Source organism: Heteronotia binoei, chromosome 5 (assembly GCF_032191835.1).
Source record: "Heteronotia binoei isolate CCM8104 ecotype False Entrance Well chromosome 5, APGP_CSIRO_Hbin_v1, whole genome shotgun sequence".
NCBI lineage: Eukaryota > Metazoa > Chordata > Lepidosauria > Squamata > Gekkonidae > Heteronotia > Heteronotia binoei.
This window is the reverse complement of record NC_083227.1, coordinates 19,953,115-19,968,850: the sequence shown is the minus strand read 5'-3', so window position 1 is coordinate 19,968,850 and position 15,736 is coordinate 19,953,115. Positions and strand designations below refer to the sequence as shown.

Here is a 15,736-nt window from a genome sequence, read left to right as displayed (position 1 = left end):
CATATCTCAGAATCTTAGATATTTCTTGTTCTATCATCTGCCAGAACTTTTTCGCTCTTTCACATGTCCACCACATATGATAAAAAGAACCTTCACGTTTCTTACATTTCCAACATCTATCTGACATCTTTTTACTCATCTTTGCCAATTTTTTAGGAGTCATATACCACCTATACATCATCTTAAAACAATTCTCTTTAATACTCTGACATGTTGATATTCTCATAGGGTGTTTTCGCACTTACCTTTTACTGGCGCGAGTACCCTCCTGACGCCGGCGAATCTGCAGGGATTTCGCACCAGAAGCGCCGGCGCACCCAGAAGCGCCGGCAACTTCCGTTGCTAAGCCAGCGCAAACGTTTTCCTGCATCTTTGCGATTTCCGTTTGCGCTGGCTTAGCGACGGAAGTTGCCGGCGCTTCTGGGTGCGCCGGCGCTTCTGGTGCGAAATCCCTGCAGATTCGCCGGCGTCAGGAGGGTACTCGCGCCAGTAAAAGGTAAGTGCGAAAACACCCATAGAGTTCTTCCAAAGATATTCCCATGTACCCATCTGTATTTCCTTGTTTGCATTAATTGCCCATTTAATCATTTGAGATTTTACTACTTCTTCTTCTGTAGACCATTTCAACAATAACTTGTATATTTTCGATATTAATTTTTCATTATCTCCAAGCAGAACCTTTTCCATTTCTGTTGGTTTGTGTCTAATTCCTTCAGATTTAATATCGTTTTCCACCAAACTTTTTATTTGTTGCATTTGAAACCAGTCATACTTGTTGTTCAGCTCTTCAGCAGATTTTAATTCAACTTTATCACCTTGGATCTTTAGTAACTGATTATATGACAACCCTCTCTCTTCATCAGATTCAACCGTTATTTTTATTACTTCTGCTGGTACTATCCATAACAGCTTTCTTTCATCACCATATTTCTTGTACTTTATCCATGTATTTAACAAATTATTTCTGATATAATGGTGAGAAAAAAACCATCCATCTTTTTTTCCCCATAGTACATATAAGCATGCCAGCCAAATTTGTTTCCATGAGCTTCTAGCAATGAGCTGGAGGGTGAATTCTATGGCCCTGTGTCAGTTCTGGATTAACCATTAAGCAAAAGAAACACACGCCTAGGGTACCAAGGGAAGGGGACACCCCACAGATTTTTCTCATAACTCTCATGCCCTTAACTTTTTCACTGGTGCACTCAGAGCCGGCCATAGGGCGCATGAGTGCCCCAGGAAGCCTCACTGCCCGCCGCCCTCCCGCGCTATGGCCCCAATTTTAACACCTGGGTGAAGCATGAAGCACCGCGCTTTTGGGTCTCTTTCAAGGCCGCCCCATGCCATTCAGCTGATTGGCGGGTAAAACAACGCTGAAGCAGAAAGGACGAGGAGCCACTGAAAAAGCAGCCGCCGCCGCTGCTCTTCCCCACTTCCTCCCCACACTATCCAGGGAAGAAGTGAGTAGGCAGTAGCCAGCAGCGGCCGCCTTTTCAGCGGCTCCTCATCCTTCCTGCCGCCACTGCCCAACGCAGATCCTGGTGAGCAGCCAGCCTCTGCGCTGCTTTACCTGCCAAGCAGCTAATTGGCGGGGGCAGCAGCCTTTAAAGAACCCCTGAAGAGCGGCGTTTCACCGGGGCATTAAAACTGGGAGGGAGGAAGGGGAGGCAAATAGGAATTTGTCTAGGGGGCAGGAGCGAGAGCTGATTTTGGGGGCCCCACCCTACCAGCACCCTAGGCAAATGCTTAGTTTGCCTAGTGGGCAGGCCGGCCCTGGGTGCACTCAACTGCTAGTTAGTGCTAAACAAATACAAATAATATAGCAAATATAAATTATACTTAATATAGTTGTGAGGTCTGGCCTGGGGGATGGATTAAAAATCTGAATTTTTAATCTCTTATTTCACCTTCAGCCCTTACTGAGTCTCAATGTTTTGTCAGTTAAGTAATGGAAAGGCAGTGGGGCAATGTTGTTGGGCTGTGATTAGGGCAACTCCACTTCTCAACTGAAGGGGAGGGGGCGGTCTCGTGAGCTGACATTTCTGCTCTTTGGACTCTGTTCCCTAGCCACAGTGACACTTACAAGCAAGTCTTGGCTTTCCCTCTCAATGTCTCCTTGATAGGCCACAATTCTCTCTCTCTCCTTCTTCAGAATCTCCAGACAGTTGCGGAACTGATCCTGCGGGGGGAGGGGGGGGAAATTGAAATGCATTCTTTTTTAAAGGTTTACTCCATTCTCTTCCCTCCTGCCCACTACTACATACACATTTACACACACGTGCCCCAGCTACAGGTTGGATATTTTTTACATTAAAAACAATTATTTGTAGTCAATATATCACTAAATTGTGTTAACACTCCAGCAATCTGTCAAGTATTGCTTACTGTAAAGAGAAAAGGCAAAAACCTCAGTGGTGGGGGATGGTAGTGAAAATCAATACCTTCCAGGGCTGGCTCACCCACTAGGCAAACTAAATGGTCACCTAGGGTGCCAGCAGGATGGGGGTGCCAAATTCGGCCTTCCCCCCTAGACAAACGCCTAGTTTGCCCCCTCCCTTCGCTGTGGAGGGGGGACAGCAGACCACCCGTCTGCCTAGGGTGCCATGGGCCGTCGGGTCGGCACTGATACTTCCCACACTTCCTCAAAAACCTCTTTTGATATGATCTTTAAAGAATGATCCAAATCAGGTTTGAGAAAAAACTGCTGCAGATCTGCAGAAAACTGAGAAGATGAGTGGAAACACCACAATGTTGCACCAAACTAAAACTCCCTGCAATTTCAGAGGAGGCTGAATGCAGCAAGAATTCTGGATAGAAATAACCACAGTTGCAGGAAGCGGGGGGGGGGGGGGAGGATTCCTTGCAGTGCCACAATGCAGCGGGAGGGCTGGGGCTCAGTGGCAGAGCATCTGCTTGGCTAGCAGAAGACCCTGGGTTCATTCTCTTTGCATCTCCACTTGAAATGGTAGCCATTGATGTGAAAGACCTCCGGCTGAGTCCTTGGAGAAGCACAACTAGTCAGAGTGGGCCTGGACATGTGTAGCTTTCCTACCCCACCCCCACCCCACCACCAATGCTGTCCTTCTGATTTGAACTGCTTCTTCACAGCTAGGATGTGCAAATGAGAGACAAGGTTCCAAACCTGCACACATTCTCTCCCAGCCCCCAGGCAAAGAGCAACTCCAGGACAGCAGATGACATCGGGAAAGCAGTGTGTGTATGTGGGGGGGGGATTTAAACTGGGAGTTGGGCAGCTGCCCCCTCCTTGCTCTGTCACACAATCATCTGACTAGAGGGCCACGCAGCCTGACAGGAAATGAACTCATCTCCCCGTATCACCCCATGTCGGCCTCAGCAGTGGGGCAGGAAGGAATGCACTGGGGAGACACCAGGCCAGGAAGGAGGCAGCAAAGAGGGGTTGTCACTCCCCAATTTAGGCCCAGAGGCCAGGGGACAAATTGGAGGGAGTTTACCTGCAAAGAGATCCCACCAACCTCCACCTTTTGGTGTCCTACCTTGTACTCTTGGGAGGCCTCCTCAAGAGGAAGGACTTCGTGATCTCTGTGCTCCTTGGATCGGTCACAGACCCAACAGATGAGGGCTTCATCGTCCTTGCAGAAGAGCTTCAGGGGCTCCTGGTGCTTCTGGCAAACTCTCCCTTTTCCAGCTGCCACTGCTGCCTGCTGCCCAAAACCAAGACACAGGATTTGTTTCATTTTTTCCTCTCCCCCAGGACAGTTTCTCTCTTGTAATGACTGGATATAGCTAGTATTCAGTTAAAAAATAACACCCACATCCACCCATCTGAATGTAACCAAGTTAACCCTATGGGTTATGGTTCTCAGTTGGGAATTTGGGGAGGGGAGAGGCACTTTCTCGATGTGAGGGATCTAGAGGTGCCTCTGTCAAGAAAGTGGCCTTTCTCCAAGCCATTTCTTGGCCTTTCACATTTTGGCTCAGGGTTGGGGCCTAGTAAGTGACAGAAGGCCCCTATCAGGGAAACAAGTGTCCCGATGGCTTGCAGTTCAGAGAGAGATCAGGGATGAGAAGGCCACAGATCATGGAACCTTCAAGATCATGGAACCTTCAAGGCTGAGACCCAATGGGAGATTGGTAATCCCACCCCCTCATTCGCACAAGGAACCTCTGTGTGTGTGTGTGTGTGTGTGTAAAAGCTTGCTTGGACTGTGGGCACACACAAGCAGAAGAACGTGTTGCATGTCTAAGCAATGCCCAAGATTGGCCAAACGGGATCAGGCCAGCTGAGAGCAGTCTGGTCATCCTTTTGACTAGGTTGGGTGTTGTAGTCAGAAAACTCGACTCTTGGATTTTGGACTCTGAAACTGAGACCCACGGGGAGTTTGGCAATCCCACCCCCTCATTTGCACAAGGAACCTGGGAAGGGGAAGGTGAGAGCTTGCTGGGACTGTGGCCACACATCTGAAGAACAAAAATTGCATTAAGACCTGGGAATCTCCTGTCTGCAGACTGGCAACCCCTCCCTGCTAGTGTAGTCGCTACAATAAGTTAGCCGCATAACAGAATGGCAAACAAAGAACAATACACTTGTGCATTCTTTCAAGTTTCTGGAAGTTGCTTCTCAGGGGAAAGGGGCGTAAGAAATTAACAAGTCATTAGGCAGGTGCTTACAAATAACAAACCACAATTAATGGGGCGTGGTTATTAGATCAGGGGCAGGACCACTGACCACGCAGAGGGGGGCTTCCTCCTCGCGGACTCCCCCCTTCGCACCAACCTCTTGCAGAGCGACTCTCTCGGCTATTTCCACAAAGCTGGCCAGCTGCTGGTTGGGGCGGAGGCTGTTGCGCTGAGCCCTTCCTCTGCACTGGGGGCAGGAAGCCTCTGCCCCGGACTCCCCCCAGCTACGGGTCAGGCAGCCTCGGCAGAAACTGTGGCCACACTCGGCAATCATGACAGGGTCGTTGAAATAGTCCAGGCAGATGGAGCAAGAGGCTTCCTCGCAGAGGTCGTGCAGGGGATCCCCGGCTGCCATGGCAGCCGCCTCCGCCAAGCGAGAGGAGAGACGAAGTGAGCTACTTTCGCTTTCCCAAAGTAGCGACGGGGTGTTTCCTTTCCTGGGAATCAGCTCCCTGCCGGCGCCCAATCAGCGGCCGAAGACGAACCGGCGCCAAGAAAGAGAGTGGCGGGAAGACAGCCCTTGGCAGGGAATTCGGTCCTGATGGGGAGCAAAAGTCTGAGTTCAGCTCAGACTTCATTTGGAGCAGGAGCTCACAGGAGCCCCGCTCCGGAACCTCTGAATTGTATCCTGCTCTTTCTTTCTTAACCCCCCCTCCCCCAAAAAACACCTTGCTTCTGGGCTCCACTGCCTGTGAGAATTTTGCTGAACTCTAAGCTTTGACAGACTTTCTAATATCCCCCCTCCCCCCACACACACACAAATAATGGGGAAATAACCCAAACATATAAAGCAGAGAGGCAGAAATCTTCATCATGCCACTGTGGGCACATAGGAGAAAGTACTTTAAAAAGTACGATGGGAGTAAGGTTTTATTAGGACAGTTATCATTCAAGAAGCAGTTTCAGGTAGATGCTGAGCTGACATAATTTAGGACACCTTCCGGTGATGTCAGGGGTGTGTGGCATATGCAAATGAGTTGTGCTAATGAGCCCTGGCATCTCTTTTTCTATGAAATGACCCCTGGTTCAGCGGCATCTTTAAGACCAAAATGTTATATTCAAAGTATACGGAGAGAGGTTCCCTTTACCCTCCTTTGGCTGCTATTTGCAGGCGCCCCGGAGGGAAGAGGCTTCCCTTTGGTCTTTAGGGGACTGGCCCATGCAGTGTCCCAGGGGCTGAGAAGTTTCCCTGTAGGGCTTGACGGGAGGGGGGGGGGGGTCAGAGGTTTCCAGCAACTCCCCTCCCACAAAAAAAAAAAAATCCTGGAAAAGTTCCCCCAAAGATGAGATTAAATCAGCAGAAAACCAAGAGTGCCTTGACCTGGATAGCCCAGGCAAACCCAATCTTCTCAGATCTCAGAAACTAAGCAGGGTCGACCTGGTAAGTGTTTGGATGGGAGACCTCATTGCAATACCAAGTGAGGAAGACAAGGGCAGGCTTTATTCAGACACCTCTCTGAATATCCTCCTGGCCCCCAGTAGGGGTCAGTCACCAGAGGACACCATGACTTCCAGGTGTGTGCACAAACACACACACAAAATCACAAAAATACCAGCCAGAGAGAGAACCTAGCAGTAAGCTTCCTGAGTCTTTTTGTTTCCCTGCTAAAACACCATCCGTATGCTGACTCCTGTTGCAAAGCAACAATGAAAAGATACAGTGTTTGAGCAGAAATGCCACTGGGGACAAAAGAACGCAGAAGCCCCTTCCCCTCACTTGGTTTCCCTATTTAAGCTGCAGCTTCCCTAGCTACACTTTGGGCACGGAAATAAAACTCCGGGGGGAGAGAAATCTACATGCGGCCAGGGCTTTTTTTGTAGCAGGAACTTCTTTGCATATTAGGCCACACACCCCTGATGTAGCCAATCCTCCAAGAGCTTACTGTAGGCGCTGTAAGAAAACCCCTGTAAGCTCTTGGAGGATTGGCTACATCAGGGGTGTGTGGCCTAATATGCAAAGGAGTTCCTGCTACAAAAAAAGCCCTGCAAGCATCCCAAATACTCCCCCCCCCCTTAGAATCAGCACCGTCTGAATCCCACAAGGCTAAATTCAGTCTCAGTGGGGTAGCTATCAGTGCTTCTAGCAAGTATTGGGGGAGGAGTGTTCAGGGAATGAGCTGGCTCTGAGTAAAATCCCAGCTGCAAGATTCCCACCCCCACCCCCCTTCTCAGCTCAGTACATACCAGGTGTTAGCTACTAGGGAGAGCAGCCCGCCTCAGCACTGACCGCCCAAGGCCCCTGTGCAGGCATCCAGCAGCCCTGCCAATTCATTTTACTGGTTTCAGCTGGAACAGTTGGAAGGGGGGGATAGATCCTGGTGGGCACCTGTTTTGGTCTGAAGCAGCAGCACAAAGTCTGAGTCCAGGGGAGCCTTTGAGACCAACAAAGTTTTATTCAAGGGATCAGCTTTTGTGTGCAAGCACACTTCCTCCGATACACTGAAATGGAAGGTGACAGTTCACGGATATGCAGACAGTGGAAATTAGCATACAGTGTAATGACAATGTTTTAATAGATGCGAAAACTAAACAGGAATAACAAGTTAAGTAAAGCAAGTAAACGTGTCAAAATAGGAGATTGGTTGTGTCAAAGTATCCTTCTCAATTGTGGAATTCTAAGAACAGTCAACGTTGTTTTTGTGGGGGAGTTTCTCTCGTCTCTTGGGAGTGGGGGGGAATCCTGATTGGTTGAAGGAGATCAAAAGATCATTGGCCTAAGTTTGGGTTAGGCAAGTCAGCTGCCTGCTGTTGATTCTTCCCGCTCCCCAGAATACTAGAACTCCAGGGCATTCAATGAAGCTGACAGGCAGTAGGTTCAGGACAGATAAAAGGAAATACTGTTTTACACAGAGAGTGATTAAAATGTAGAATCCACTGCCAAAGGATGCAGTGATGGCCACAGGAATCAAGAGCATTCAAAGGGGATTAGACAGATTCATGGAGGATAAGTCTATCAGTGGCTACTAGCCGTGGTGGCTGAGGGGAACCTCCACATTCAAAGGCGCTAATCCTCTGAATCCCAGAGCCAGGAGGCAATGGGGTGGAGAGAGCTGACAAGAGGATTTTTCTCCTCCTCCAAAAATATTAGGACATGGGGACATCCAATGAAACTGATGGGCAGTAGGTTCGGGATGGACCAAAGAAAATACTTCTTTCCACAGAGGATGGTTAAAATGTGGGATTTGCTGACAGAGGATGCAGTGATGGGCACAGGAATGGACAGCTTTTAAAGGGGATTAGAAAGATTCATGGCAATAGGGCTATAGGTGGCTACTAGCCATGGAGACTGAGGGAACCTCCACTTTCAGGGGTCGTCAATCTCTGAATCCTAGCACCATCAAGCAAAGGCATCTATGCCCTGTTGTTGAGCCTAGGTGATTGCCTAAATGGCACTGGATTGGGGGGTGGGGGGTGGAGAAAAGGCATAGCTTCCACTCCACATTTCCCATGCTCTTGGTGTGGTGGGATTTTAGTGAGACGATTTAAAGTTCATGCCTTACGGTATGATAGGGGTTGGGTTTTATCAGATATGTCAGATGCTCATCACAGACTGATAATGACATTAGCTCCTATGGATGGAAAAAGGGTATTTAATGGGTGATTTTATTCTTGCCACTTTTGTTGTTCTGGACAAACACCTGATAGTCTTTGGGCAGAGCAATCAGCATACATTCTTTAAGAAATAGTAGTGCACTTTAATTGGGTATTTGTTTAATGTAATAAATTCTGTATGCTGCATATTCTGTTACATGATTAACAATAATTGCAACACAGTTTTAATTTTAATAAATGGTTTTAATTTTGGAACAGGTTTCTCTCTCTCTCTCAGATCATGGGATTCTTGCCAGTCATTCCCCACACTCTTACTGAACCTGGTGGGAAGGGGAGTGCTAGAAAAGTCTCTATACTTCAAAAATTCCCTAACATTTTGGTTATGATCTCCCAAGAAAGAGAACACCAAAGCAGAAATAATTCTGCATGAAAGCAGCCACGGCTGTGGGAAGTGGGACAGTAAAGGATTTCTTGTAGTGCCACAGTGCAGCCAAGGGGCCATGGCTTAATGGCAGAGCATCTACTTAGCAAGCAGAAGATCCCGGACTGACTCCCTGACATTTTTGGTTGAAATGAAGAGGTAGCAGCTGATGCGAAAGAACTCCACCTGACTCCCTGGAGAGCCGCTGCCAGTCAGAGTGGACCTGGGCAGACCGAGAGTCTGACTCAGAATAAGGTAGTTTCATGTGTAGGTCTCCCACCCCCCAGTGCTGTTCTTCCAATCTGACCTGCTACCACACAGCTATGGTGTGCAAGAGGGGACACACACAGGTGCCAAATCTCCACACTATTCTCCTCCAGCACTGCCACCACTCCCTCGGCGAACAGCAGCTCTTTACACAAAGAATGATTCAAATGTGGACTTTGCTGCCAGAGGATGAAGAGATGGCCAAAGGAAGACACAACTTTGAAAGGGGATTAGATAGAGATCCTTTTCAAACTGTCTGCATTCCATTTTAGTAACTGGTTGCTAATAAGATTTTGTTCCTGTCATTTCAGACAGACCAGTTTTAGTAACTGGCTCCTAGTGGAATTTATTTACCTGCTCATGCAAGCCCACCTTTTTTTGGGTCAGCAAAGTGTGATTAAGCCACTTTTGAGAGAACCTGCTTTCTTCCATTTTCAGCCCCTTCACAGCATGTCTGAAGCACTGTGGAATGCTGTTTAAAATCTTCATAATTCTTCCAACAGTGCTTTTTTCCTGCCCTTTTTTGCTACACAATCTCCCTCAGACTTAAAAAAATGTTCTAAGGTAAGCATTATAGTGCTTAAACCGCTATAGCACCACTGAGGTGCACTGACTTCATTAAACTATAGCACTCCATAGCACTCCTCTAGTTAAGAGTGTCTTAGAGTCTATAACACTCAGGTGTCTATCCCAGCTGAACCATGGAAACTTGCTCGGTTACCTTGGGCTTGTCACACACTGTTACCTGTGAGGGTCATTGTTGTTGTGCGGATAAAATGGAAGACAGGAGAGGATGGAAGCCACATAGAGTCCACCTTCAGGAGGAAGGCCACAGAGAGAGAGTAAAATGAATTGCCTCCTTTACGAAGGAGAGGTGGGAAGAAGTTCCCTGAGCTGTCAGTCCACGTGGTGTAGTGGTTAGAGCATCTGCCTAGGATCTATTTGACCAAGGTTTGAATCCTCAATCTGCCATGGAAACCTGGAGTGACCTTTGGCCAGTCACACAATCTCAGCCAGATCTCATTCACAGGATTAGGACTGTGGGGATAAAATGGAGGACTGGAGAATGACGCCAGCCCCTTAGGTTCATGCTGAGGACAAATGAAGGCAGCCTAGAATGAGCCAAAGTTGATACTGGACCAAAAGGAATACTTTCAGAGAAATGACTGGTGCTGCTTTCAGGAAGAAGAGAGATCCATTTTTCACAGGTCCTTCTGTAGGAAATTGTTATGTGATCCTGGCTACACAAAAAAGGACAGCAGCTTTTTCTGTTGCTACATCAGATCTTCATGCAGGTTTTTTGGATAGTGGCAGAACCGCTCATTCCATATTCCAAATGGCCGTTGAAGACGAAGATGACATTGCATCTATATGCCACTCTCCACTCAGAGCGGCTCACAATCTCCTTTAACTTCCTCCCCCACAACAGACACCCTGTGAGGTGGGTGGGGCTGAGAGGGCTCTCTCAGAAGCTGCCCGTTCAAGGACAACTCCTGAGATAGCTATGGCTGATCGAAGGCCATTCCAGTAGCTGCAAGTGGAGGAGTGGGAAATTAAATGTGGTGTAGTGGTTAGAGCATCTGCCTAGGATCTGAGACCAAATCCTTGATCTTCCATGCGGAAGCCAGTTTGGTGTAGTGGTTAAGTGCGTGGACTCTTATCTGGGAGAACTGGGTTTGATTCCCCGCTCCTCCACTTACAGTTGCTGGAATGTCCTTGGGTTAGCCATAGCTCTTGTGGAGAAACGCCATTTTAGTCAGTGGTGGTGCTTCATTTGGCAGGGATCAGTAAATCCCTCAGCAGGCTTTGTAGCCTTCCCCTCACTCCCCCCCTCCCTTCCAGAGCCAAACCAACAACGCTAGGGGGAAAATCTCCTAGAGAGGCAGGAAGTGCTGTTGTTCCTTGCATGTGTTAGGCAGGAAGAGAGGGCAGATTTGAACTGGGGCTCGAGCATGTGGTGAGCAATGGAGGCTCCTGCCTGGGAGGCCCCAGGCAGGCAGACTAAGTAAGTAATTCACAAGACAGGGCAAGTTTAGATCAGGGCCAGCAGGATGCGTTTATAATCAACTTTTCTTTGTTATGCTGTTTGCTGTGCTGTGCTAAGTTTGTAAATGCAACTGTTTTTGTTTTGTTTTTCTTTTCCTATCTGTTTCTCTTTTTAAATAAATATATTTTTACTGTTTAAATGCTGGCAGTCAATCTCTGTACCACATAGATCCCCAGACCGCTTTAGACCACGCTGTGTTAAGAAGGGGGCCCCAGGTGAAGGGGGGAGGGCATCCAGTTGGATAAGGTGCCAATCCTCCAGGGGTGCCCCAAAGAAGTGCTGAGGTCTCTGTGAAACCCAAGTGCAGGGTGGCAGAGGACCTTGAGGCCTGGCCTCACAGCTGGAGAGGGGGATTGGGAGTCCTGTTCCTCTCAATCTGAACCCCGGGACTGAGCAGGTGGTGGCAGCGAGCCCAAGGGGCAGGAGGAGAAATAGCTCCCTCCAGGAGTTGGCGACTCCATAGGGAGCTGACGGGACCGGGTCTGAAGGCAGAATCGGGCCGGTTCCGCCACAGCTCTCGCAAGAGTTGTCCTCGAAGGGGCAACTGTTATGAGAGTCCTCTCAGCCCTACCCACCTCACAGGGTGTCTGTTGTGGGGGGAGAAGATATAGGAGATTGTAAGCCTCTCTGAGTCTATGATTCAGAGAGAAGGGCGGGGTATAAATCTGCAGTCTTCTTCTTTTCCCAGATGAGAGTTCGCGCACTTAACCACTACACCAGACAGGCTCCCACACCAAACTGGCTCTAAGCATTGTGAATGCAGCAACCTATGGGGTAGGTGAGTGGGACAGACCTCTGGACAATAAAAGGGATGGGCATCTTTGGGTGTCTCTCCAGCTTCTTCTCTTCCTTCCAGCTGTTGGGAAAAGGAGGGGCCCTGCATTTCCCTTTCCCTCTCTTCTTGTGGAGGGGGGACATTAGCATCTAATTTTGAACCTGGCAGCCCTGCATATCAGAAAATCCAAGGAATGAAGCCAGATACATGCAGGAGATATTTTTTTCCAGGCCAAAGACACACTGCCCACCCACCCCACCACCCCTTTGCAGAAAAATCCAAGCAGCAAAATTGCCCATGTAGACTTTTCGGAAAAGACTGAGATCTTGCAAACTTCTTGTGTTGACTTTCCGTTTGGGAAGGTTGGAGAAGCCGCCAGGAGACCTCTGCAGGCAGAACAGGAGATGCAAGGCCTGGTTCCATCACCCGCCCAGGCCACCACCAAGAGAGCAGGGTGGGTGGCAGAGGAGTTGAAGTTGCCACCCCCCCCCCCCCCAGTCCTGCAGGATGTCAGAGAGGAGGAATGGGAGCTGCTGCTGCCTGGCGCCATTGCCCAGGAAGCCCAACAGTGGAGGTAGTGGCCCCATGAGTGGAAGGGGGAGGGAGGGAAAGGAGACCCCCTGGTTTCTGCCCACCACTGCACCAATGAAGCAGGAGATGCCAGCACATTAGAGTGGCTCTTCAGGGGCGAGCACAGCAAACAAAGTGGGCAGGATTTGGTATTTCCCCCAACAAGTCTCAAGAGGCCCCTGCTTGTTATCACCAGATTTTCCAGGAATGTAGATTATTTCAGGGATGGCCAAACTTGCTTTATGTAAGAGCCACACAGAATAAACAGCAGATGTTTGTGAGCTGCAAGACAAGAAGGAAGGCAGACAGGCAGATAGATGGGGAGGGAAGAATAGAAAGAAAGCAACTTTAAATGCCTTCTCCAAGCCAGCTGATGGAGTGGTGGGTGCTTTGAGAGCCACACAATGTGTGTGACAGAGCCACATGTGGCCCCTGAGCTACAGTTTGGCCACCCTTAGATTATGTATTAGTATGACCATCCGTGCTGAGAGCCAGTGCATTGCACAAGGTGGTAGGACTTGAACTGATGAGGCCTGGGTTCAAATTCCTACTCAGATATAAGATTGCCCGCGTCTTTGCGGGGGGCTGAATATTTGTGGACTGGATGGCATTATGCCCTCCCCCCCACACACACTGGGTCCCTCCCCTCCCCAGACCTCACCCTCCCCAGCTCTGCCCCCAAACTCTCTGGGGTGAAGCTCACTCGCTCTGGGCCTGACTTCCCTCTCAGGGTCACAGAGAGGATAAAGCAGGAGCTCCCAGTTCCTTGGAGAAACAAAGGAGAGCAAGATGGCTGTGTGGATGTTGAAGGGCCTGTAATGGTTTGAAAAGAGGCACAAAAGCAACCGGAAGAGAAACCTTAAAGCAAGCAGAGGCCAGCAGGAGCCTGGCTACGCAAATCCACCCCTGGATTCTTCTGTCCAACTGCAGAGTTGTGGATGGATCAAGTCTGTAGATGACGGCACTGTCTGGGGCTTCTCTGGCAGTTATGACATGGCTTCCCACCCCCCAAAAACAAACAATTAAAGCAGCAGCGTTTTCAACACAACATAACTTTATAATAAGCATAACATCTTCTCAGTCTCTGGTATAACCGAAAAACAAGTGCTATCAGTGCAGCAACCTGGATAGGGACAGGACCCTCAGAAAAGGCAGGCTGAACACAGGCAAGATAGAACAGTTGGTGCCCATTAAAGAAAAGAGGAAGTCCCAAATAGTAACTGAAACATGCAGGGCCTCTTCTTCCTCTGTAGGCTCTGTAGCAATTCCTCTCTTGTGCTTGAGGAGAACGAAGGCTGGAGAGATGGGAGGGCGGGGGGGGGGGGGGGTCTGTTCAGAGCTCTCCTGCATCTTGTACAATGGGGAAGGCATTACAGTCAGTTCAAGAAGATAGGAAGGGGGGGAAAGGAATGCTGGGAAATGGAGGCGGAAATGTCTCCAATTTCCCCCTGTCAGCTTTGGTGGCTGGAGACAGGAGTGGGGTTGCCAGCTTCCAGGTGGGGCCTGGAGATTTCTCACTTTTACAACTGATCTCCAGGTGGCAGAGATCAGTCCCCCTGGAGAAAATGGCTGCTTTGGAGCATGGACTTTATGGGACTGTACCATGCTGAGTCACCTCCCCTCCCCTTCCTCCCCAAACCCCGCCCTCTCCCAGATGTACCTCCCAAACTTTCCAGGTGTTTTCCAACACAGACCTGGCAACCCTAGACAGGAGAGGTCTTTACAGGTATGGAGAAATAATATTCCCGATGGTCCTGGTGTCAAGAAAAAGAACTATGAAGAGATTTTGAGGTGGCCTTTTCCATACACCCAAAAGAAGGGCAGGAGGGTCTCTCCATGGAAGGAGGCTCCAGAGAACTCATAGAGAAGGGCTGCTCGGTCAGCATCAAAAAAGGCCACTCGCCCCCCAGCGTAGTTCAGGCACACTCGGATCCTCTTCAGCTCCCCAGTCACAGTCAGGGGAGGGTAATGTCCTTTTATATAAGCCCTGTGCATCCCTGACTGCTTCCCCACAGCCCAGATCCCTTCCTGAGGAGTAAGAGTGAGGCCTCCCTTCCTCTTCACAGACTTTCTGGCCACCCCCACAACCCAGCTTCCCTCACTTCCCACAAGGACTTCCCAGAAACGGCAGCCTCCTGTGAATCCCTCACGGCCCAGCACAGCACTATAACCTTGAAATCGCTCAGGATTGTTGGGCACAGTTTGAGTTTCTTCTCCTTGTCTCACACTTTTCTGACCCTCAGACAGGATGAGCCATGGATGGGCCGTGTCTGGATCCAGAGTCACATTTGCTGTTGAGGGAAAATGAGGAGACAAGAAGTGAAACGGCATCAGCTGGGGGATTTCACCCACTGGCCTGTTTGGCTTCCTTCTCCTGCCAGTCATGGCCTCCTCCCACCTCTGCCACCCTCTCCTTGGTCATCAGGCTCTCCTGCCTGCTCCTGCCCTTCTAAAAGGCAGAGCTGTCTTCCCACATTCTTCAGAAGGCAGACAATGTACACAACAAGCACCCACAGGGACACAATCTATTTCCTCCCGTATCCCATCCTGAAAAGGGAACTATGAAGGAGAGAAAAAAAGCAATGGCAATTTCAGTCACAGGCTTCTTTGGTTAGAAATCACACACAAGAACAGAAGATTTGTCTCCCTTATCAGGAATCTTCCTTCTCGCTGGTCCTGGGGTGGGGCAGTCTCTACTTCTGGGAGAAGCTCATTGCTGGAGACCGCGAGAGTCCAGAACCTTGCAATTCCGGGAGGGGAAGGGCTTCGTTCCCAGGCCCCAGTCTGGCCCTGAAGCAGCACAACTCCCTCTCCAAATGATCAAACATGAAATCAGACCTCCAATAAAATGGTCCAAAAAAACCTCCAACCAACCACACAGAGAACAGGGTGAAGAACTCAAAAGAGACGCCCACCAGTTCAGGAAACTGAGGCAAAGAAGCCCCATAGAGTCAATACAGCACACCTACTCTGGCTCAAGTGCCTTCTGAGAAAGGGAATTCACCCCCTTGGATGGGAAGAGACTGCCCTACTCTAGGACCACCGACAAGGAAGATGCACAGTGAGACAAATCTTCCATTCTCCAGTGGTCCGGGGTGGGGAAGTCTCCACATCTGGCACATAAGACAGCAGCATGCCTCAGAGAGGGGAAGAATCTCGGACTCTAGCCTGAAAAGGTATGCTCCAGGACCATTTTCTTCCAAAAGTAGTCTCAGCTGAGCCCATTTTGTCAATTCTGTAATGATGAGTGGAGCAATTTCCAGGTTGCAGCCCTACAGACCACCTCTAAGGAAGGGAAGGACCGGATAATGCTGAGGTTTCTGCCCCTCTGAGGGAGTGGGCTGTAACACCCGAAGGGGGATCCAGTCCCCTGGACTTATATGCCAGGAAAATGCAGCCTCTGACCCATCTGCTAGTGGTGGATGCGGAGACCTTATGGCCTAAG

At 49.4% G+C, this 15,736-nt stretch overlaps 1 protein-coding gene across 1 annotated transcript in view; it reads right to left on the bottom strand.

Annotated features, from left to right (window-relative positions):
* The window catches only part of LOC132571813 (uncharacterized), a 76,540-nt gene that overhangs the window by 13,420 nt on the left and 47,384 nt on the right, over positions 1-15,736 (bottom strand). Inside the window, exon 17 of the mRNA XM_060238605.1 lies at positions 14,066-14,704. Within this exon, the coding sequence (XP_060094588.1) occupies positions 14,066-14,704 (639 nt within the window). The remainder of the gene's footprint in view (positions 1-14,065; positions 14,705-15,736) is intronic.